This window comes from Hippocampus zosterae, chromosome 1 (genome assembly GCF_025434085.1).
Source record: "Hippocampus zosterae strain Florida chromosome 1, ASM2543408v3, whole genome shotgun sequence".
Taxonomy (NCBI): Eukaryota; Metazoa; Chordata; class Actinopteri; order Syngnathiformes; family Syngnathidae; genus Hippocampus; species Hippocampus zosterae.
In genome coordinates this window covers 22722336-22746431 of record NC_067451.1, presented here as the reverse complement: position 1 = coordinate 22746431, position 24096 = coordinate 22722336, and the positions used below count along the sequence as shown (strand labels likewise).

General features: G+C 41.2%; 2 protein-coding genes across 2 annotated transcripts in view; both read left to right on the top strand.

Annotated features, from left to right (window-relative positions):
- LOC127610846 (uncharacterized) overlaps positions 1-24096 on the top strand; it is a 71702-nt gene that overhangs the window by 7532 nt on the left and 40074 nt on the right. The gene's annotated exons all lie outside the window — the stretch shown is intronic.
- On the top strand, positions 1109-23638 carry gfpt2 (glutamine-fructose-6-phosphate transaminase 2). Its single transcript, XM_052080670.1, has 19 exons — positions 1109-1440; positions 4059-4166; positions 6007-6114; positions 6230-6355; positions 6703-6761; positions 7300-7434; positions 9005-9066; positions 12277-12356; positions 13919-14030; positions 14196-14359; positions 14950-15045; positions 15140-15237; positions 15331-15451; positions 15542-15699; positions 17061-17175; positions 18592-18719; positions 19074-19241; positions 21630-21791; positions 22471-23638. The coding sequence occupies exons 1-19, from the start codon at positions 1434-1436 to the stop codon at positions 22513-22515; spliced, it is 2052 nt and encodes a 683-aa protein (XP_051936630.1). The 5' UTR covers positions 1109-1433; the 3' UTR covers positions 22516-23638.

The window sequence follows — 24096 nt, the reverse complement described above, 5'->3', positions numbered from 1 at the left end:
GGTGTTATATTTAGTTTTTGAAGTGCAGAAATGAAAGGAGTACTTTGAATTCACTCATTAAATCTGCTGCCACTATGATGGAGAATTGTTAGACTCCCACTGGGTGCAAGCACCTTAAAAAAAATTAAAATGCTGAGATATTTGTTTTATTCTTCACCAGAGCAGAGCAACTCCTTGCAGGGGGGGCTTTGTCGAACAACTCTTATGTTTGCAATTAAAATAAAAATATAATGTGGAGTTTACGTTAGCTGTTTGAAAACACTAAATCAAGGACTTAAAGTGTCACACAGACACTTGCACTTCAAGCTCATTACAGTGGCTGTGTTTTTGGAGGCGCCACTCAAACCCCAACACCTCACCTTCACAGTTGGGAAGGTGAAAGTGCACCACATTTCCAGGGTAATTTATGTTGAGTGTAGCTCTGTTGCTGTGTCAGCATGTTTCACTCATAGAGTTTGACAGGCTTTTGGTGAATGTGTGTGGCCCAACTAACCTCTGCATATTGCAAAGAAAATATACGTCCGTCCAAGGCCTAAAGAGTGATTCATAAGGAATTTTGAAGGCCTGTGTCTAAATTATAATCAATCTTAAACTCTTCACAATATTAACAGAAGTCAATAATATGCTGAAAAACAGGCAATAAATAAAACATTTAAGAACACAAATATAAGGTTTTATAACAAGCAGTTAACCACTAACATTCAAGAAGAACTGACTAGACTAGAAAATAACCCCGGTACGCTTGTTGAGGAGGAAGTTCATCTTTCAGAATGAAATTGACGCAAAGCAAATCTGATTCCCAAGCCGCCTCATGGAAGGAAGTCACATTGGCACACCCTCCTGATTCTGAATTCCCTGGATCAATTACATTGGCATGAAAGCACATAGATGCTGAAATCTGATTTGACAAAAGAAAAAGCCAACATCCACGTACTCATAATGAAAACAGTGCAGCTAAATGTAATGAACACAAAATAAATGGAACAGGGAATGAATTAATATAATCTCATGGAAGAAATTAAAATTTAGGTTGTCATTGCAGACGTGCTCAACAGTAATGCAGGTAACATGGCTGATGGATGGATGATGATGGTGGTGATGATGATTATTATCCGTAGTTGCCGTCGTATTATTAATTGTTGTAGCAGTAGTGAAATGCTGAGCAGTTCAAACCGAGTTGATATTCCGTGATTGCTGTCGCCACAAGTTGGCCTTACGTGTGTCGCGTGATGTGACAGATGTGGATTCGAGAGGACTTGGGAGGCGTCAATAGGGGTGGGGACGCCCGCTGCCTCTCCAGGAAACACCGTTTAAATGCTCACTGCCAGTTTACCGTGCGCACACTTGGAGTGAGAGAAGCATCATCATCCTACTCCCACTGAAAATATACCTCAATTTTTCCCCCTACAAGCCCAACTTTCAAGGCTCGAGCCATGTGCGGTAAGTGTTGCATTTTTTCCTCTGACTTCATTTCATTCTACGTGTTCTTGGAGTGGTAGCGCTTTACACGCACAAATCACAATTTACAGTTGAGGGGCTTAAATTGACTTGTGGATGTGTATTCAATTCCGTGTCTGTATTGCCAAGCCGTTTCAGATCGAAGAAACCCAACTAAAGTTGAGACGTTAATTTCTTTTTCTGGCTGTGTAACTATTCTGAGCTGCAACGTGTCTTGTGTTCCCCCCCGCCACCACCAGGCTACTTACTCCAGTTGTAACAGCCTCGCTGCAGATGAATTGTGGAGCTACGTGAATATTGTTTCGTAATTCGGGAATACTTTGCAAAGCGATGAAGTGTTCCGGATTATGACAACCGTGAGTGTAATAACTCAGCGGCACGACGTTTACAACCTAAAGTCAATCGTTAACCAACTTTTTACCCCCCCCGCCCCCCAACCTTCTCCACAACCTGCTTAACTGGCTACATGGCTGGCAGCATGTATACGTGTGTGTGTTTTTGTGTGGCCTGTTGATGGAGAAGCACAGTCGATTTTATATTTTAAAACGTAGTTCCCCAAAGAGGATATGATGTACAGTATATATTTTTTGTAATATGTCAATATTGTTGGTATCATTTTAAATACAATAACACACGCACATACTCACAGACAACAATGTTACAAAGAGTGAATAAAAGTGCACAAAGATAATGTTCAGGTTTAATTGATACCTCAGAGAGGAAAATCTTCCAATGTTTATGTGGATGTAATTTGTAGTCGTCGAGAATTGCCCTTCACCGTACTGAAATGTTTTCTGAATACCGGTAATTTACTGCATTTTGAGCCAACACATTTGATTGGATTCAAGGTCCAAACCTCATTTAATTTGGCTCACGGAAGTAACTACAGTGTGCTTCATTTAGCTTTCTTGCTTCAGAAGAAGAAAATCTGTCATAGAAATTCACATTTATTTTCACAAAATACCTTACCCATGTATTTGTTTACTCACCAATTTTGTCATCACTTTTTTCTTTCTGTTTCTTTCTTTCTTCTTTGATTTAAAATCCAATATATTGCTAAACATACTGTATATTTGTAGGCAACAACAATCAACTGCAGGGGAAATTATCTCCAGTATATACCGGCACTGTATCATACTATGATGATGGTGATTACACATATATGTGGTTTTTAGTCTGAAGGAAAGCACAACTACAATGTGGCCCACAATGAAAAAGAGTTTGACACCCCTTTATTAGACAGACGGCTCGTTGTGCACAGAGAATGAGAGGTTAAAAAAGGCCAGAGGAAAAAAAATCTAGAATCTATGTTTAGGTCTCTCCAAAGATCATACTAACAGGTTTTAATCCTGGTACCTTTCAAAGACAACAGCACAGAGATAATTAACACCTCTGTGTAGTAGTGTTGGTCAATATCGTCCACAAAAATCCAATACATTTTACAGTACTTAGTATATACATCTCTACGTTTTTATCACATCTCATTAAGTTGGGATGAGTCTAGTGAGTGTGGATATTCACCAAACCTGTCTCCACAATCCTCTATGCATTCACCCATTCAGATGCAGGCACAAGCATGTGTAGCCAAAGCCATAGGTAGTCATTTAGTAGCCCAAGGCTTACCCAGTCATGGGGCCCTCCACATATGTGTACTGCATTGACAAAAAAAAAAATAATCCAATTTTCACTTCAAGGCCTTTTGAAAGTCACAACTATCTACGGTTACTAATTATATAGCCGTTTGAATAGGTTTCACTTACTCCTGTGTGGTAAATAATATTGATCACCAAATTGGTTTTAAATATTAATGACTATTTAGTGTTGCATGGTGCACACGCAGGACTCGTTTGCAGGCAGCAAGTGATGAGTTCCCATTCAGTGACGGTGTGCATGTGGGTGTGAGTGGTCGTTTGTCTCTGTATGTGCCCTGCGACTGATTGGTGACCAGTTCATGGTGTAGTCTGCCTTCCGCCGGAGGTCAACTGGGATAGGCTCCAGCAACTGACCCTGTTCAGGATAAGCGGTGTTGAAAATGGATAGATGTTGAAATACTCAACGAAAAAAAATGTGAGTTTGAAAAAAACTGTCCTATGGTTCCTGAGGTAGATAAAATCCTTAAAATCCTTCTGGGGGTCTATGTAAAAAGTGAATCATAACAGCACTTCTTTTGATAAGACCATCAATTAAAATATAACGTTTTCTTTTTGCAGTGATTAAATACTCGCGTCATTTTGTTCATGTCGCTATCCAACACTGTACGACAGTCTCCTCGGCTGATAATGGTATAATTAATTAGATCAGAATCATTGAGGCTACCGGTACTTATACTGGCATTTCTTTAGGTGCATGTTAAATAACGCAATAATATTGATGGCACACTCGGATCGCATTTTGCATGTTAACACAATGAAGACTAAAAAACAAGTACTTCAAATCTAAGAAAACTTTTATTCATCAATATTTATGAGACATTTGGGCATCCCAGGCTCCACCCACCCCTCGCTCAACCATGTGACATTAGATTATTGATGTATAACTCCAAAATAGTTAGGCAGTTCTTTTTAACATTGCTTCTCTCTGTTCCTCTCTGTTCCTGAAAGGGATTTTTGCTTACCTAAACCATCAAGTGCCCCGCACCAGGAAGGAGATATTTGAGACATTGGTGAAGGGACTGCAGAGACTCGAGTACAGAGGGTACGATTCAGCAGGTAAGACGGCTGCCGCGCACGCACACATGCATGCATGGACACACGCATAAATGCGTGTGCGCGCACACGCACGCACACACACACACACACACACACACACACACACACACACACACACACACACACACACACACACACACACATACACATTGATAATAGCAAGGGAGTAACTTTATCACATGTCCAGCAAAATAAATTATGAGGACAGCTAAAAGGCATGGTCATTGTATATAAAGCAAGATGTAAAGTATTTCTATATATAAGCAAAAAATAATTACAATACTCCTATGTGACAGAGTTAGGCCATAGAAAATAGATATTTAATCTGAAATAGACATAAATTTGCAGTCAAACTCCATGTGGAATCTACATCAATTAACCCCAAAAGACATTATGTTAGATTCTAATGTAACCAACTTTTCAGGGTAAAAACGCTATAGGTATGTTGCCAAGATGCAACAGTTAAGCGTAGGGTCCAAAGATGTTTAAGATTCCACAGCAGTGAGAAGGTATTATAGCCCTTATAGGTGCAATTCCTTTTCCACTTCTAGTGTCTGTCAAACTAAATGTAAAACAGCGAGAATTACAGTTAAGTAGTCCATGCAAAACAACCACTTAGCATTTGTTTAAATATAACCGTTTGGCTAAATGCTAACAAAGAATGCAGAAAGCCATGGACAGAATAATAAAGAGCATATGTGATATATATTTGAACACAAAGGGTGGAGCAACACATGTAGCCTGATACTATAATCCTACTCACAGGCATATATTCTTGACACTCTCGAGGAACAAGTAGGTAATATAACTGCAGCTTACTCAATTCACGTGTGTCTCAGTATTAGACTATCCCTAGGTGGCCAGTGGAGAAAGAATATGTGAGATGCAAGTATTTTAAGTTATGAGCATGTTCATGGAAAGACTTAGGCTCGTAGCTCAAGGTACCATTGATCTGAAATTTGGAAGAGTTCAGATCCATCCAGCAGTCAGAATGTGGTGTTTTCGAGACACTGACACCGTGGGTCAGTGGTATCAGAAATCATTTGCAAGTTCCAATTTGTGATTCCCATGTGGAGATTACCCGGTCTCCTTGATGTTGCATGAACACTCTTCCATTCCTCACGCTTCCTCCTGCAGTTTAAAAACGCATATGCAGACCTTAGTAGTTGGAATGGTGGAATTTGCTTTTCATCCTTCTTTCATCTCTAATCTACAAAACCTCCTTGGAGGAAAACCCTCTGGTATTCATAATCAAGGTTATTTCATATCGTTTGGCCTGGGAGTGCTGCTGTCTTTCAATTATCCTTATCCACAAATATTCAATGCAAAAACTTCAGCAGTGACCAATTCGACTTGACTCTGCGATTGCCTTGCAGCTAGTTAGCATGAATATAGATGAACATATGAGAACGACAATTTGAATTTGAGAGCACCAACCTCTTGTCATTTGGCTAATGATGATCACCAATGGTCAATTCATGAATAAATGCAAAGGAACACACGTCACTGCCAATTGGTGCTTTATGTTTGCACATCCGCTTTGAACAGGATGAAGCCGATGTCGTCTTACAGCTGTTCCACAAGTACTGTAAACACTGCTTGATGGATGTTTTTTTTCAGCCAGTCAGTCACTTTCTATGAAGTATTGTGAGGTATGAATTACGAAATGAATGACTATGTACAATCATAGACCATGGTTTTTAGTTGCCCTCATAATTTACTTTGCTGGAGATGTGACAAGTTTACTCCCTTGCTATTTTCAAAGTTGAACCTGGGTGTTCTTTGCTGTACGGCCTGTTAAAATGATTTGATGTTGATGTTGTCTACTGTTTGTTCACAGGCATTGCTGTGGATGGAAAAACCAAGGAAACCACTGACATCAATGGCAAAACCATCTGTTTGATCAAGAAGCGAGGAAAGGTCAAGGCGTTGGTTGAGGAGCTTCGCAGTAAGTTCAAATCAATTATGCCAGGTGATGAGGCATCCTGGTTGCTTATGTGGGTCAAAACTGACACTGTGTCCATATCAGTAAAAAAGATTGTATTATCGGTTGGGTTCTCCAGAGAAGGACTCCCTGGACCTGGAAGAAGAACTGTGTACACACTTTGGCCTCGCCCACACTCGCTGGGCCACACACGGAGAGCCGAGCGCGCTCAATAGCCACCCTCATCGCTCTGACGACGATAATGGTAAATTCTGAAAAACACAAACCTCCCTCCCCCCCCAAAAAAGTTCATGTATAGTGTATATGTGCTACCACATTTTCTACTGTCATATTTATAGCGTAAATTGGTTTTGAATTACTCTTTTAACTACCGTACATAATGCCAGTGACGTGTAGCTCAGTCAGGTAAATGAAAGTGGTTGTACAACATTACAAACTACAACCGCACCAACAAGCATATTTTTCAATGAATGATTAGCACCCTCGGCCTTCCAGTCAAAACTGAGCATTGCAGTATCGTCAGTCTCTCAGACTGTCATTTACCCCTGCAGCCATGGTAGCTAAATTTTTCAATTTCAATCTCACCACCAGAGTTTGTTGTAATCCACAATGGCATCATCACCAACTACAAGGAGCTGAAGGCCTATCTGGTAAGTTCATATTTTATGGGGGCACATTTAAGATGTAGAAATCTCGCATGTATCCACAATGTCCATTATTTCCAAGATCTAACACGCAGTAATCAATTCGACTCCTGGCAACAGGAAATGCATGTTTTATTTTCATCTGGGAAAAAAATTAAATATTCGAACCACTTCTCAGTATTATTTGGGGCAGTGCTTTGCCTGTATTGCATCTTAACATTACACGCGTGTTTCATGAAATACATAATGTGTTTACAGAGCCAATTTGATAAAATATCAACAACAAAAAACCATTGCTGATGGTGTAATTACAGCTGGTCTAACGCAATGTGTTTTATTAATAAATATGTGAACAGCGGGCATCAAACCCACTGAATTGTTCAAAATTACACTAAATGAAAATAGTGCTCTTAATGTCAGTCTCATGTTGCCCGAATAAACAATATACTGCATGGTTGCTGTACATTTCAGTGATCTTTATTCACCCCCCCCCCTCAAAAAAAACCCCAACCCAAATGTATATCATGCCTCTTAACATCCTCAGATCACCAAGGGATATGCGTTTGAGTCCGAGACAGACACAGAAGTGATCCCGAAGTTGATCAAATACATTTACGACAATCGTGAATTGGACAGCATCAGTTTCCCCACGCTGGTGGAGAGGGTCATTCAGCAGCTGGTGAGTGGCATTTACTTCATTGTGGTCGTTATTCCCTGTCTTTGTGTTGTGAGGTGGACTTCTTTTTATCTGGTTGCACCTCGACAGATGACGATATGAGGAGCTGTCAGGGAAATAATACACTCTAATCAAATGCACAATTGAATGATGTTGAATATGCCATTCACAAATGAAACCCTCTCCCACATTAGTGAAATGCTTTTATAAACATAAATGAAAAGCACTTACATATACAAGTGGAATACACTCAGGCATGCTACTGCAATGCGTATTTCAGTATATTGGGAATGCATGTGTGAAAAGGATTTCAGCAAAGGATGAGCTTTTCATTAATGTAGGAGTGCTTACCTTGTCTGTACGAGGCTAAAAATCTTTTCGCAGAATTTATTAAAATTCGCTCAACACTCATATACTAAACACACGTGTGAATGAACACATTTTACTTGTGTCAGAGTGTTTACTTGAGCCCGTAAGAGATTTTGACTACTAAGTAAGCAACAAAAAAAAAGAGTTGAGTCTGAGACTTGTTTGAGTTATGTGCATAAGAGTGTTTCAGTAGGGTGTGTGAGAATTTCACTCCTAAATGTGAGTGTCTATCAGACCTTGTGTTTAATTTAATTTCAATTGTGTGCATCAGAGTGTTTTAGTAGTTGTGAGAACATCTCACTATTGAATGTGAGGAAAAAAAAACATTCAGTTGTTGTCAGTGTTTGATGACTTTATTTGAGAAAAAAAGAACGTGTGTTTCAGCAGTATGTGATTGTTTTAGTAGTGTGCGTGTGTGTGTGTGCGTGTGTGTGTGTGTTGACTTGTGTATGTGAGTGGGGAAAAATGGTGCAAAAAAAAAATTCCAAATAAATTTTGTGTGTGAGAGTGTTTCAGCAGTGCTCATGAGAGTGCTTCTTCGTGTTTATGATTGGTAATCCTGAATTATGGCCCCTCATAAGTGACGTCACAGTGTCTCTAGGTTTCACGAAGTGTGTTTTTGTTTGGTCCCACCCATTAGTCATTCTACCGTACATTTCAATTTCCTGTCTGTTTAAAACACAGTGGACCATCACAGAACGGTCTCCGTGGTGACCGCACTGACGGATAACATCATCACTTGCTGTATATGATTTGGTAGATCAAGGGTGTATTTTCCACTGTGTGAATTTTGGGTGTGAGCGGGTTGTACATTTATGCCTTTTGCACAACTTTGTTTTGTGCAGTAATGTGAACCAGACAGTGAGAACCCACAGACTGCCATATGACCACGACAAAACATACCTGACCCGCCCCTCGCTGTCCAAACCACATATCCACGCATACTCAGAGAGTTCGACGTCTATCCACCACAGTGCTTTCGAAACACGGCAGATGTTGCGCAATAGAAGTCCCGGTTCTCTTTTACCGCCAACAAAGATCCCATGTCCATCCCATTATTTCACCATAACTCTTTTGGGGAAACATTTTTGGGTCACTCTGCCCAATTTAGGAATACTGTACTGTACACCAGAAACTTGATGATGAATGATTGAAAATATTGAGTAACTTCAAACTCATGAGTTTTCTCTTCCTTTTGTCTCAGGAGGGGGCCTTTGCTCTGGTTTTTAAAAGTCGCCATTTCCCTGGAGAGGCAGTGGTTGCCAGGTTAGTTTTCACGCTAACACACACAAGCACATATTCAGACCTTTCGCTGTGTGGTCTTGAACATGTGGTCCAGGGGATACACGAGATTGAGCTGAGCCATCCCTGTGAAGCAATCATCCATCTGATTCATCGTTGCCCTTTCACATACTCAGTGGTCTTTGTTTTAGCAATGATGTGAGAAGGTTGTTTTGTGCGTGCTATAATTTTCATGTACTGTTTCTAATTGTGTAAATGCTTCTTAAATCACATGCGACTTAACGCCCTGACAGATTGGAGGCAGTGGTTTATTCCCTCTGCTGCCCAGCCTGGCCTCTTTCATATGGGCCTTCGACCTCCTTCTCGCTCCTGCGCATGGCCTCCTTCTTTCTCCTGAGCTTTGCGCCGTCCTCCCTCCTGGCCCCTCTTCTCTCGCCTTTGGTCTCCTTCTCGCTGAGGCCTGACCTCCTTATTTCTTTGGCAGCCTCTGCGTAGCTGGCCATCTGCCTGCGTTTCTGTGACTCATTATCCGACAGTTTCCTGTTTCAGGCCTTGCCAGCATGACTCCTGGTTTATCACTCCCTACGTTTTATTTGACTTTATATATTTCCTGCTCCATTTTATCCCTCATAGAACAGGGAGAGGCAAATAACTGCACGAGCAAAGTGGAGTTAATTTTAAAAAAAGAGGTTGCAAATGCACATAAAATGCGATATATGGGCAGTAACAAGTGTTGCTATGACCTTGAACCAGGAACAAAATTTCTTATCATCCAATTCATCTATTGTCCTTCTGTAGTTGTGTAATGTCCAGTCACGTTGCTCTAAAAAGTCATTCTCATGCTGCCAACCACTCCCAGTAGCTAGGTATCGATGTGCTATGTTGTGAAATATTCATAATTTCCAATTCTTCAGGGGAGGTTTTGAATATGTCCTGTGGAAAAAAAGTCTGTCCCGATCCCGCAATAGCACTTTTACTCCAGAAAAGCACCTTATTCACAATGGTTTGTTACCGTAACACTAAACGTGATTTTGATTTTTTATGAGTCCCTGCGGTTGCGCCCGCGATAAATGTGCATATACATGCACGGAACTCAACTCAACTCAACTGTATTTATAAAGCACTTTCAAACAGCCATCGCTGCATACAAAGCAATGGCTGTTTGAAAGTGCACGACGAATGACTGACGCCTCTTAAGTCATGCCTTTTGCCTATGAGAGGTGGGGGGGGGGGGGTTCCATGGTAGCGGTGGCTTCTTTTCTATCAAAGAGGCACAACAAGGGCAAGAGTCAGCTGATTTGTATTTTTATTTTTTTTTTTTACTTTTAATGATCATTTTTATCATGTACTGTTGTGAAGTCATGACTAAACAAGTGTGAAGAACGCGTTTTTTTTAAACCCACTTTAGCATACTGACTTTTTCAGCATTTCGTCTTATCAACAGCGCCCATATATCATTAGATCCTCTGGCATTACATAAGTCCAATCATTCATTATCTTAATAATTATTAACACGAGATCTGATGAAACCAGCCTTTGCTAGTTTTTATTACGACTACTCCTCCACCTGTTTGCCAGAATGAAGAGCGTTTTTGTTTAAGCAGCCTTTACTTTCCACATGCCAAACACTACGGTTCTGTGTCTTAACATTAGACTTGGAAAAGAAAGCAGCTTTAGGCAGCAATGATCTCATGTCATCCCTATGTTTGCATGGTTTCCAGGGATCGCTATGGCATGCTGTGATGTACTATCAGCAGTTGTTCTCGAATTCATTTCTTAGTTTGGCGTATCTCACTTTAAAAATACAAGGGGGAAAAAACGTAAGGAGGTAATTCGCCAAAGAGAGAGCATAATTGATACAAATATGTTTAACATCGAGTATGAATGCAAGAATGTTTGTATACTGACACTGGGCTATTGTCGTCGTCAAAAAGGATCAGCTTTCATGACTTTTTGGTTGCTCTTGTTTTGACTTTACCTTACGCCACTGTCTCTCTATTCACACGTCTCACTTTTCTCTCGTCCATTTGCTTCCCCTCTTTCTCCTGTCTTTTCCCTCCCTCAGGGTAAATATTGTACTGGATAGCGACCACATGTTTCTGTTTGCAAGCCTCACTTCAAGCCCCACGCCCCTTAAGACAACCAGTGGCCTTGCGTCACTGGAGCCGAGCCCCAGAGAAATCTTAACTTGGAGAGAAAAGAGAGATCCAGCCATACAAATAATGTTTGTGGGAAGGAGAGGCCCTCAGTATTTCTCTCTGAATAACCGACTTGGCATGAAGAGGTTTGATAAAAAAAATTTTGTTTGATTAAGTCAAACAAACCTTTCAAATGTTGCCTCCATCTCCAATGAGAAACTGAAATGAAGTAGTTGGCCAAGGGTGCCCAAAATATTTGGACCGGAGATCAACTTTTCGATCAACAAACTTCCCGCGATCGATCCGTTACCGCGCACGCGCACGCACATACACACGCAAGCCATGATGAGCAACAGCTTGACACGGAGGCATGCGACGCACTTTAGCAGCCTGTTAACTATCGTAGCTCACACGTACCGTTTTAAAGTGCTTCCCTCGGCCCTCTAGATTCCTATTCTTTGCCCGTGCCCTCGGTGAATTGTACATGAAACACACGCTGAATGAGAATAATGAAACGATAAAAGATATTGCCAACAGCTCTGATCATAAGTTGCAATTGCAGACTGCTGAGCTCTAACAACTTATGATGACGCAGGTCACTCGCCACTGTAGGTTAAAGATTTACCTGCTTTATTTCTTTTTTAAATACTTTTTGTGAAAACGAGACTGATAGGATGATAAGGGTGCATTCTACGTTAACACAAAAAATATATTACTAACATGCACAAAGACACAAATGGTTGTTTTTTTTTTCTCCTCTACACCCTTCGCGATCGACTTGAGGCCAGTCCGCGATCTACCGGTCGATCACGATCGACGTAATGGGTACCCCTCTAGTAGCAATCAAATCTGCGGGATCGTGTTCAAGCATTGCGATGTTGAAAATATTTGAGGGAGTAAGGAGAGGAGATGTGATGTAGTCATGAAACATTTATTCATGAGACCTTTTGTGAAGACGAATAAAATTTGAACAGGATTGTGCGAGTGCATCAGCATCCCTATAACCAAAAGGTGTCAACACTGTACAGCATCTTAAATTGTTGTTAACTTATCAACCATGAACCTATCGTTTCTCCCACCTCCTCAATGTGATCAGAAGAGGAAGTCCGTTGCTTATTGGCGTACGAAGCGAACACGAGCTGTCAACTGAACACATTCCTGTCCAGTACAAGGGTGGTAAGTAGGCTTCCTCACTTTTGCTGCCTAATTGCAATTACCATCTGCCTCATGGTTCCCCACTTCCAATTACAGTAATGGCTGTTTCCTCAAGTACGGAAAGAGGTGTAATACTAAGAAAGAGCCTAGCTCTTTTATTACTGATTCTCTTCCACAAATCACACTAATCAATGTCATTTTGGCGCACCCATAACAGCCATACCACACGCCAATCACATACATAACATGTACTACATTATAAATGTACACATGACACCTAAGACAGGAATGTATTAAAATATATTGAGTATGACCACAGTCACAATCTTGCAGTTGAACAGCTTTCATCAACAATGTGGAGCTGTATAGAATTTTTTTTTTGTACCACAAAGATGTAGATGAATTTCGAAACAGTTCACATCATCTGTTTTATATTAAGTACTTGCCTTGGTGTTTTTATGTTAGAGAGAGTGTAAGGTAGATACGCCAAAACTAAATGCATTTTAACACCCGGCAGTTAGTTACCAACATTTCAAATGTTGGGCATCTTGGAAAAAAAGTAATGTACTGTTGGACAAGACTGAACTTGCATTTTAATAGAGGGATAAATAATAACAGACATCTGATGTGGCTTTTCTGTGGCACTTTTCTCGCACTGTGCAAAAACATATATGTCCATATGAATGCGAGTAGTTGTGTGTCTTGTGACTGACACAGAGTGCACAGGACATATGGTATTGCTGCCAAATATTAATAACATTACCGTAACTGTCACTTCTTCTACATTGTTGGTTTCTCAATCACTCAATGCCAAATGCACCTTCGCTCTTCCGACAGAGGCTGTCTTTTGGAAGGAATCTTGCTGTGAATTTGGGGTACTATTGTACAATAAAACATTGCAAAGCCTTCTTCGAAAATCCTTAACCTTTCTTGTGAAAGTTTGTGAGCTGCCAAGTATTTTCAGGAAGCGTCTCCGGGAAAACTATTCAGAAGTTTCCTATGAAGTGTGCTTATTAGTGTAAGAAGTGCTTCAAGTAAAATGAACTGAAAACAATTGCTGATAATTTCCTATTGCCCTTTTGATTTGCCTGTTTTATCTACACAGAGACAAAATTGTCTCAGCTGTTGTTTCATGAAAGATTTATGCTTTCTCAAAGGAGCATGTGAGACCAGTCCAAAGTGCACTGCAGAGTTACTGTTGTTGTCGTGGGTGATGACAAAGCAAGCACGGGTGTGTCAATTTAACGGTTGTAAAGAAAGACTTTTAGTGCCTCTTGCCCTCTATTCAAAATGTCTTTGTACTGTATAGATGATAAACGACACAGACTATTCCCAGTTATCACACAGCTCAATCTTTTTTTGTGTGTGTGATGACGCCCTAAAATCTAATGACCGAATTAAGGTTCAATATATCATTCTGATTTATCAAAAGCAGCTTTGCTTACCATACCATAAAATAACAACATAAAGTACATTTCAGCAGAGACTTCGGAGGAAGAGTTTGTCATGTCCATGTCTGTATTAGGAATTCAAAGACACTGAGGTGACCCCTTGACCTCTGATTTCTGACCCACCCCCCACAGCTCTCTTCAAGGAGGACATCCAGGAAAAGAACAACCATAACCGCACTGGTGGCACGATTAATTCTGTAGGGGATGGCAGAGCTGTGGAGTATTACTTTGCCTCTGACGCTAGGTGAGAACTCCACTCGGTGATAAACTTCATCCAAAACAATGCCGGTGTGCCTTCTTGTCTCTGTATTTATAAGATGTACAGTATACATTACATGTTATCGAAATTGAATCACCTATTTTTGTCTCTTGCCTTTTGTAAAAACTGTTTTTTCCCTATGCCTCACAGTGCCATTATTGAGCATACTAACAAAGTATTGTACCTGGAGGATGATGATATTGCCGTGGTGAGAGGAGGGAAACTTTCTATCCACAGGATGAACCGGCAGGCTGGTGAAGATCCCGTGCGAGCCATCCAAACCCTAAAATTGGAGCTCCAACAGATAATGAAAGGTCAGACAGCCATTCCAAAGCGAACAATTTAAGGACAGCTTCAAAGTTGCCTCCTGGAAGAAATGTGTCCCCCTCCCCCCAGAAAAAAAATCCTATACTTGCTCTTCCTCTGCTGGCTGAAAACAGATGGTACAAGTTGCTCATATTTTTTCCCCAATGTATAGACTAGAATAGAATACAATACTAGTGAGAACAAGCGATATAGAAAATACGGTACAATAAAATCCAATTAACTTAAATGGAAAAGAATAAAACAGAATGGCTAAAGTGTCACTGCAATACACTGCAATTGTAAAATGGAAGCAATTGTGATAGAATCTTTCATTTCCCAAATAGGATTAACTCATTCAGTACCAGCCAATTCTGGACCAAGTCTGAAAAGACGTGTAAAAACGTCTTTGGGAGTGAATGAGTTAATTACATAAAATAGGATCATGTGTATTGATTTCATCATAAAATAAATGTAAATAGCACTATATCTAGCCTATAAAATTACACATACTACTGTGCCATATTTACATGTTCAGCACTTGTAAATATGTAAGTGATATACCGGTGCACATCCTAATGCAATTGTCTTCCCTTTGCAGGAAACTTTGATTCCTTCATGCAGAAAGAGATCTTTGAGCAGCCAGAGTCAGTGGTCAACACAATGAGAGGCCGCATTTGTTTTGACTCCAATACTGGTAACCATAAAATAGTATTGAGTGCTACCTGTTTATTGAACACATAATTGTGGGAATATGTGTCATGCAACTATCTCATGTAACTCTTTCTTAGTGATTCTTGGAGGATTGAAGGATCACCTAAAAGAAATCAAGCGCTGCAGACGGTTGATCGTGATTGGCTGTGGTACTAGTTTCCATGCTGCAGTCGCTGTAGGTTTAGCTTGATAGACAAACATTTGTGAGAAAATGTGCATGTTTATGGTGAAAGCGGTGCTCAGCTAGCTTCCCTACAAATGTTTTCAGACCAGACAAATCCTGGAGGAATTGACGGAGCTGCCTGTCATGGTGGAGTTGGCGAGTGACTTCCTGGACCGCAACACGCCTGTTTTCAGAGATGATGTTAGTTTCTTCATCAGCCAGTCAGGTGACATCACCAATAACTCCTCCTAAACTTTCATGACGGTTGCCTCCAAAGATATTTCAGACTCTAAAACTCTTTTGCACCAACCATCAGGAGAGACAGCAGACACCCTAATGGCTTTGCGTTACTGTAAGGACCGAGGTGCCTTAACAGTGGGCATAACCAACACAGTGGGAAGCTCCATTTGCAGAGAAACAGACTGTGGAGTCCATATTAATGCTGGGCCTGAGATTGGAGTTGCGAGCACCAAGGTACAACTACTACACCTTGTCTGAGATTAACCCTTTTTTTTACTACCGTATTTTCACGACTATTCGACGCACCGTACTAATGGCCGCAGTCTCATTAATGGGTGACATTTCTGTATTTTACACATACACAGGACGCACCGTACTAATGGCCACAGTTTTACAGTGGTAAAACATATGCCAGCTTAAACATAAGTCATGCATGCGCGCACTCTAACACGTTAGCTTGAAGCATACGGTAGCATGCCAAGACATACAGATAAGATAAAAACACGTTTTTAAAAAGGCAACGAAAGCAGAACTGAGTTCGGGTGTATTTTATTTAGCCATCGTACAATGTTCTCTCAGTTGTCATTGAATGCATCACATGCTAGTGTGAGTTGCTACGCATTGCCGAGCTGAAAGAAGGAGTAGCAACAGCAAAGTCAACATTTCTCTCGTGTGAAGCTTTCCCACATTTGAAAGTAAAGAACAGAGCGAAACATGGTGGCAGCGCGTGTGTGTGTGTAGAAAGAATTGAACAATTGTGCAAGTACCGTAATCCATCAAAAACGCCGCGTTCCCTCTCATTGTTGCGTATTGTGGCGTAACTCGCCAAGCGTTGCCTCTCAGTCTTTGTAAAGTTGTGTTTGCCACCGATCATCCATTGTTCCCATGCCGTTCGCAACTTTACTTTGAGCGCCCGGTTGATGCCAATGTCCAGCGGTTGGAGTTCTTTAGTCAAGCCTCCGGGAATAACGGCAAGCTCAGAGTTCATTTGCTTGACTTGTTTTTTCACCGCTGCTGTGAGATGGGCACGCATGCCAAAAGCATAACCGGTGGCTTTAAGTTTGAACTGAGCTTCGTAGGCGTGTCTTTTTGTCGAATTTATTTTCAGGGGTTCTTAGAAAGCAAAACCGGAGTTGTTTTGCAACAATGCACGTTGCCACACTCTATACAAGTGTTGGTACTGGCTTGAGGCGTCCCTTTAGCGTACTTACACGCCCACCCTTCACCATTGGCGGACTAGCTTTCCTGTCCTCTCTCTCCCTCTCTCTCTCTCTCTCTCTCTCTCTCTCTCTCTCTCTCTCTCTCTCTCCCTCTCCCTCTCCATATATGTATATATATATATATATATATATACGTCCACCCTTCCCTGATTGGCCGACTTCTTTCCCGCATGCCTGGCCACAGTCACTTCCGCCTTTTCTCTATATAAACAGCGTGTCGGCTGTCAGTCAGATTTTGGAACTCAGCGCATATAAAGGACGCTCCGCACCATAAGGCGTCCTGTCCATTTTGGAGAAAATTTAAGACTTTTAATGGCGCCTTATAGTCGTGAAAATACGGTATTTAAATCATCTGCCCCTCTGTGTGTGATCCAGGCATACACCAGTCAGTTTGTGGCCCTCACCATGTTTGGCCTTATGATGAGTGAGGACCGACTGTCCTTACAGAAGAGAAGACTGGAGATCATCAACAGCCTCAGAGAGCTCCCCGGTAACAACACAACACCTACCTAGACTACTCATCATTATAATACTAATATGAGGTGACAAAATCGTTGTTATTTTTCTGACCATTCCGTGGTCAGTGGCAGTTTCAGCTCGTTTGGGCTCTTAAATAAGTGAGGCAATATATAACAGCGGTACACCCTGGTCTGATTATCGAAACCAGTGGCGGGATGGGAATTTCCGACCTGGGCCATCGGTTGGGCTTTAGCCAACTCACTCCATACAAATCAATACAACTTTATTAATAAAGTACCACAAAAAGCAATCGCAGCTCAAACAAAGTGCTGCAGATGAATACAAATCAAACAGAGAACCCCAAACAAAAATAGTCATCATTCATTCATTCATCATCCGAACCACTTGATCCTCACTAGGGTCGCGGGGGGTGCTGGAGCCTATCCCAGCCGTCTTCGGGCAGTAGGCGGGGGACACCCTGAATCGGTTGCCAGCCAATCACAGGGCACACAGAGACGGACAACCATCTGCGCTCACACTCACACCTAGGGACAATTTTAGAGTGTTATATCAGCCTTCCACGCATGTTTTGGGAATGTGGGAGGAAACCGGAGTACCCGGAGAAAACCCACGCAGGCCTGGGGAGAACATGCAAACTCCACACAGGGAGGCCGGAGCTGGAATCGAACCCGGTACCTCTGCACTGTGAAGCCGACGTGCTAACCACTGGACTACCGGGCCGCCCAACAAAAATAGTTATACTGTATAATAATAATAATAATAATTGTAATTATTATTATTATTATTACTAATGATGACAACCCCCCCTCCATAAAAAAAGCATTTAAAATATATAAAAACATAAACTATACGTGGATTTTCACTATCCGTAAACTGGACCAATTCCTATGCTATGCAAATTCAAAACACTCGTGTAGTGCCTCCTCTGCGTCTTTAGACCAAAATACCACCACTATCCGACTATCTGTTGCAGTTACTGAACCAATCAACACTATAGAAACATGCAATATAACAGCATGCAACTGCTATGTACGTCATCTGGAGCAATTCAGAATCGATCAGTGTCTATTAATAGAACCAAAATATCCATCCACCATTCAACCACTTTCTAATCCCCTGACCTTCAAGAGGGCCCCTGGCATTCAGGAGCCTATCCCAGCTGTCTTCGGCCAGTAGTGGTTGCCAAACAATCGCAGGGCACATGTAGACAAACAACAATTCACACTCACAAAAGGACAATTTAGAGGATTCCATTAACCTTCCATGCATGTTTTTTAAATGCGGGAGGAAACCGGAATACCCAGAGAAATCCCACGCACGCACAGGGAGAACGTGCAAATCTCACAACTCATTCACTACCATTCATGGTTATAGAAGTAAAAAGTTCAATTTCACGTCATCATGACAACTAATTTGTGTCTCCTAGATCTGATAAAAAAGGTGTTGTCTCTGGATGAGAAAATAAAGATCATTGCTGAAGAGCTGTACCAGCAGAGGTCTCTTCTGGTTATGGGCCGTGGTTTCAATTATGCCACATGTCTGGAGGGGGCATTGGTAAGTTTGTTCTCCATCCATCCCAGTATCACATGAAATAAGAATAAATTAAAATTAAAATACATGTTTTTAATTTACTTTAGATTTCAGCAATTCAGCAGTCATAACATCTCATTTCAAAGTGTCAGTACTCCATGGGGCCCTCAGGAGGAGAAAGCCCCCCCACACACACACTCAAACACACTCACAAACACACACACACACACACACACGCATACACACACACACAACACACACACACACACACAACCCACACAATGGTAAAAAACTTTGTGTACTGCAATGTGCCTTCTGCAGTTTTCCTCTTCGCTCTGGTTAAGTTTTGAATCTGTTTTATTTTGAACTTATCTACAGAAAATCAAAGAAATTACCTACATGCACTCGGAGGGCATCATGGCAGGCGAGTTGAAGCATGGACCTCTGGCGCTCATTGACAAACATATGCCAGTCATCATGATCATCATGAAGGATGCCTGCTACACCAAGTGTCAAAACGCCCTACAACAAGTGACTGCTAGATCGGTAGGTCTGGTCTTGGAAACAATCCACAGGGTACAGCAAATTTACTATAATATTCCATTCCGGAAAATAGTCAACTGCCAATTTATTGTAACGTGAAATTGTGAAATAATCCCCTGCCACCGTTATAAAAATATTTCAGCAATATTTTAATGTTGTTAGTTCTACACCACTGTTAATACTAATACTTACGATACAATGTTAATACAAAACATTCATATGTGGTAAAAATAATGTATAATGTAATGATAAGGAAGGAGGTTCTTGCCAATGCAAGTTACCAAATATACACGAAGTTGACTTAATTCCATTCTTCTTTTTTAAAATTGTCAACCAGTTAAGTTAATGTGCTAAGCACCCTGGATGGCAACGCGTCTACACTGTTGCACCGCATAGTCACCAACTGGCTAATGTACTGTACCTGTTTACAAATTTTTGGAGGGGGGGGACCTATCTCAGTTATGTGCTCATTACTTGCTGTTTTTGTGCGCTGGCCAATCACCGCTTTTTAAATTTTCTTTTTTACATAAAATTGCTTGGCACCATCTTGTGGGCTCTAGGTGCAAATTAACTATGTTCAAGTGTGGGGAGAAGCTTTAGGGCAGGGGTGCTCATTATGTAGATCGTGATCGACCAGTAGATCAGGGACTGGTCCCAAGTCGATCCGAGGGGTGTAGAGGAACCCCCTGCACCCCCCCAAAAAAAACATTTGTGTCTCTGTGCATGTTAGTAATATATTTTTTGTGTTAATGCACACAGCACCCTAATCATTCTATCAGTCTCACTTTCACAAAAAGTATTTAAAAATAAATAAAGCGGATTATCTTTAACCTACGGTGGCTTCTGACTGCGTCAGCGGAAGTTGTTAGCGCTCAGCAGTCTGCAGTTGCAGCTTGTGAACAGAGTTGTTGCGTTGTCTTGTATCGTTATCATTATTCTCATTCAGATTTTGTTCTGTACAATTCACCGAGGGGACGGGCAAAGAATAGGAATCTGGAAGGCCGAGAGACACGTTTTAAAACGGTACGCGTGAGCTACGATCATTAACAGGCTGCAAAAATGCGTCACATGCCTCAGCGTCAGGCTGTTGCTCATCAAGGCATGCGTGTGTACGTGCATGCCTATGCGCGTTTGCGCGGTAACGGGTCGATCCCGCGAGGTTGGTTGATCAGAAAGTAGATCTTCGGTCAAAAAAGTTTGGGCACTCCTGCCTTCGGAGGACAGGCCATGGTGCTTAAAACACATTATAGCATGATTGGATTTGTTTTTAAAATGGCATTTCCATTCACTTTAATGGGAAAAAAAATATTTCAAATACATACAAGTCAGGGTACCACTAAACAGTATTTTATTAACGCATTTCTATTTAAACGGGGATTTAGCGCCATCTTGTGGTATTTTAAATCATAACTGAACAGAGTTTTTTCCAGCAAATAACAGAGGACAGGTGAAAACAAAAATATCTATACTGTATAGTGAATTTGTATATTGCTAATTGTGAATGACTCGGTTTATTGTATTGTATTATAAATATTTTAGAGGGGGAATTTCTTCCAAGTACCATATTCAGAGCAGATGACTGAATAAATTCCGTTTTTTGTAGGGTCAGCAATGATTTAAATCAGGGGTGCCCATTAGGTCGATCCTGATCTACCGGTAGATCTAAGATAGGTCCCAAATAGATCCGAGGAGTGTCAAGGAGAAAAAGAACAAACAACCATTTGTGTGTCTTTGTACATGTTAGAAATATATTGTTTGTTTTAAAGTATGCTGCACCCTAATCATTCTATCAGTCTCATTTTCACAAAAAAATATTTAAAAAATAAAATAAAGCAGGTAACTCTTGAATTTACGGTGGCACGTGATTACGTCACCGGAAGTTGCTAACGCTCAGCAGTCTGCAATTGCAGCTTGTGATCAGAGCTGTTGCACTCTATCTATTATCGTCATTATTCTCATTAAAGAGTTTGCTTCGTGTACAATTCACCGAGGGCACGGGCAAAGAATAGGAATCTAGGAGGGCCCAGGGAAGCACTTTAAAATGGTACATGTGAGCTACGATAGTTAAAAGGGCTGCAAAAGTGCATCGCATGCCTCAGTTTCAGGCTGTTTCTCATCATGGCGTGCCTGTGTGTGTGTGTGCATGTGTGTGTGCGTGCGTGTGTGTGCGCATGCGTGCCGGTAAGAGTAGATCCCGGGAGGTTAGTTGATCAAAAAGTAGATCTTCGGTCCAAAAAGTTTGGGCACCCCTGATTTAAATAAAGCCTCTTATCTTAATCCAAAAACAAAGAGGGAGATTATTTGAAAGGGCATTAAATTGCATTACACAAAAGGGAGGGGTGTACTATTATTTATGATGTTCATAACTATCCCCCCCACCCCGCAATTCAGGGGAGGCCCATCATCCTGTGTTGCCAGGACGACACTGAGGTGACCATGAATGCTTACCGTACCATCGAGCTGCCGCGTACTGTCGACTGTCTGCAGGGCATCCTCAGTGTCATCCCACTGCAGCTACTGTCCTTCCACCTGGCAGTGCTGCGAGGATATGATGTAAGTGAAATGTGTGGGCAACTTACACTCAGCAACCACAACATGCTCATCATAGATATCTGAAGTTCAACCTATCATGACACATCTTAAATGCATACTATAATTTCTCAAATATACTGCATTTGTTTTCTCTAGTAAAAAAAAATCATTGAAAATCAAGTGGTGTATTGTTATTGTACATAGGGTTAGGCCACCCCTGGCACCAGCTTTAAACTTTACATGCAGCTCACACCAGCTGCAAGCTAGTGACTATATTTGACGGCTTTGTAACTGTCAAATATAGAAGTAAATAAATGGCAGCGTCACAAGTGGGGAAAAAGCTGGGCATCTATACAATGCCCCTTGCTTATCGGCGCATAGCGAGGTCTTCTCTCCCTTCTTTGTGTTAATAGGTCGACGTCCCCATCAATAAGTTGTAACTTGCTCATTTGTCAAACAATTTTCGTGAGGTTGACTTGTCAGTTCCAAAGCATGTGCTATCCACATTCATGAAAATACACTCTCGACTTAGACCTGTTACCGCAATCTCAGCATCGACATGTAGCTCTCAAGGGGCATGTTGTATCTGGATACCTACCTACTGGTGTTCCTGTCTTACGGTACTGACTGATGCCCTACAATGTTTCCATGATAACAAACTGGACCATTAATGATCGTAGATTATTTGGCTTCTCTGCAGGTTGACTGCCCCAGAAACCTAGCCAAGTCTGTGACAGTGGAATGAACTCACGTCACAAAGCACAGGAGAGCAGGAAGGACGTTCATAGCGTTGCAGCGCAAATGTGCAATTTCATTTTCAGAATGTTTTAATGGAAATGTGTGTGTGTGTGTGTGTGTGTGTGTGCGTGCGTGCGTGCGTGCATGCGCCTGCGCCCGTCTGTGTAGGTTTCTGCATGTAAGGCGTGCGTGTATGGGAGATGAGTGAAAGGGGCAAATGAAAAGGACCGCGTACAAGGAACTTTTTTGTTTTTATTCAAACAAATGTGAAGTTTGACCAATACACTGATGAGGGAGCTCCAGTCCTGTGCTGTTGAGGCCTTGTATGGATCGCAACATGCTGTACCTTTTTCTTATCACCAGAAGAGCCAAAAACACTTTAAGAGACATAATAATCACATTAGATACGATGTAGAAGAAATTACAGTTGTGCAATATGGCGACTAAATGTGCATTATGAAAGTACGCATTTGTGACTGAGCAAATCTTTTTTTTTTTTTTTTACCATTCTCTCTTGTACGGGATCCTCTTCCGTACTCTTGCTTAGCCTACATCCAATGAAATTGAATAGTTATAGAGCTTCATTCCAAAGATCTCCGGAAATCTTCTGTATGTTGTACTGTACATGAATGCAATTAGTGACTTGATTTTACCCATGTGTCAGAATCTACTTCATGTTTATTGTATAATTTTGTTGCTTGTGTTAAGCAGAATAGCATTGTTTGCAAATATTAGTTTCATGCTATGTCGGAGCATGTTAAAATTGTAATTGCAGCACACTCAGTTTATTCCGCAAAGTGCATCATTGCCATTGCATTTGTGGTATGGAAGGAACCATGCAGAAAAGAAACAACGGATCAATATGCCATTACTTTTATCACAGTGTTTATTTTTAAGCTTTTTAGTTATTTGTATGAGTTTATAACAAATGAAGATATTCTAGCTTTATCTGATTTATATTTGAGAAACAAAAAAAGGGTTTGATCTATATTTGTAACAGATTTTTTGTTTCATACATTTTTGTTTTACAGACATAACTGTGATCTATCAATCAGTACCTAGATAAAGTATTCAAAAACGTGTATTTCATTTGTTCATTTCTAAATTAGTAAATGTGCTTTAAATTCGAAGTACTGTAGTTTGATCCTGAAGTAATCTATCAATCTATCTACCACATCAAAGGGTGACATTGCTCAATTTTGTTACGGTGCAATCCTTTAACCATCTATGTCGAGGCAGCATTTTCCCCTCTGATTTCTAAAGGCTTGTTTCTAAAGGCTTGTTTCAACAAATACATTCATTCATTCATTCATTCATCTTCCGAGCCGCTTGATCCTCACTAGGGTCGCGGGGGGTGCTGGAGCCTATCCCAGCTGTCTTTGGGCAGTAGGCGGGGGACACCCTGAATCGGTTGCCAGCCAATCGCAGGGCACACAGAAACGAACAAACATTCGCACTCACAATAACACCTAGGGACAATTTAGAGCGTCCAATCAGCCTGCCAGGCATGTTTTTGGAATGTGGGAGGAAACCGGAGCACCCGGAGAAAACCCACGCAGGCCCGGGGAGAACATGCAAACTCCACACA

What these genes read in the sequence shown, in the direction of transcription:
- gfpt2 (XM_052080670.1), top strand. An exon ending in TACTTTGCCTCTGACGCTAG is followed by an intron (nt 14,031 to 14,195) that starts GTGAGAACTCCA and finishes TATGCCTCACAG; the next exon opens with TGCCATTATTGAGCATACTA. An exon ending in GTTTCCATGCTGCAGTCGCT is followed by an intron (nt 15,238 to 15,330) that starts GTAGGTTTAGCT and finishes AAATGTTTTCAG; the next exon opens with ACCAGACAAATCCTGGAGGA.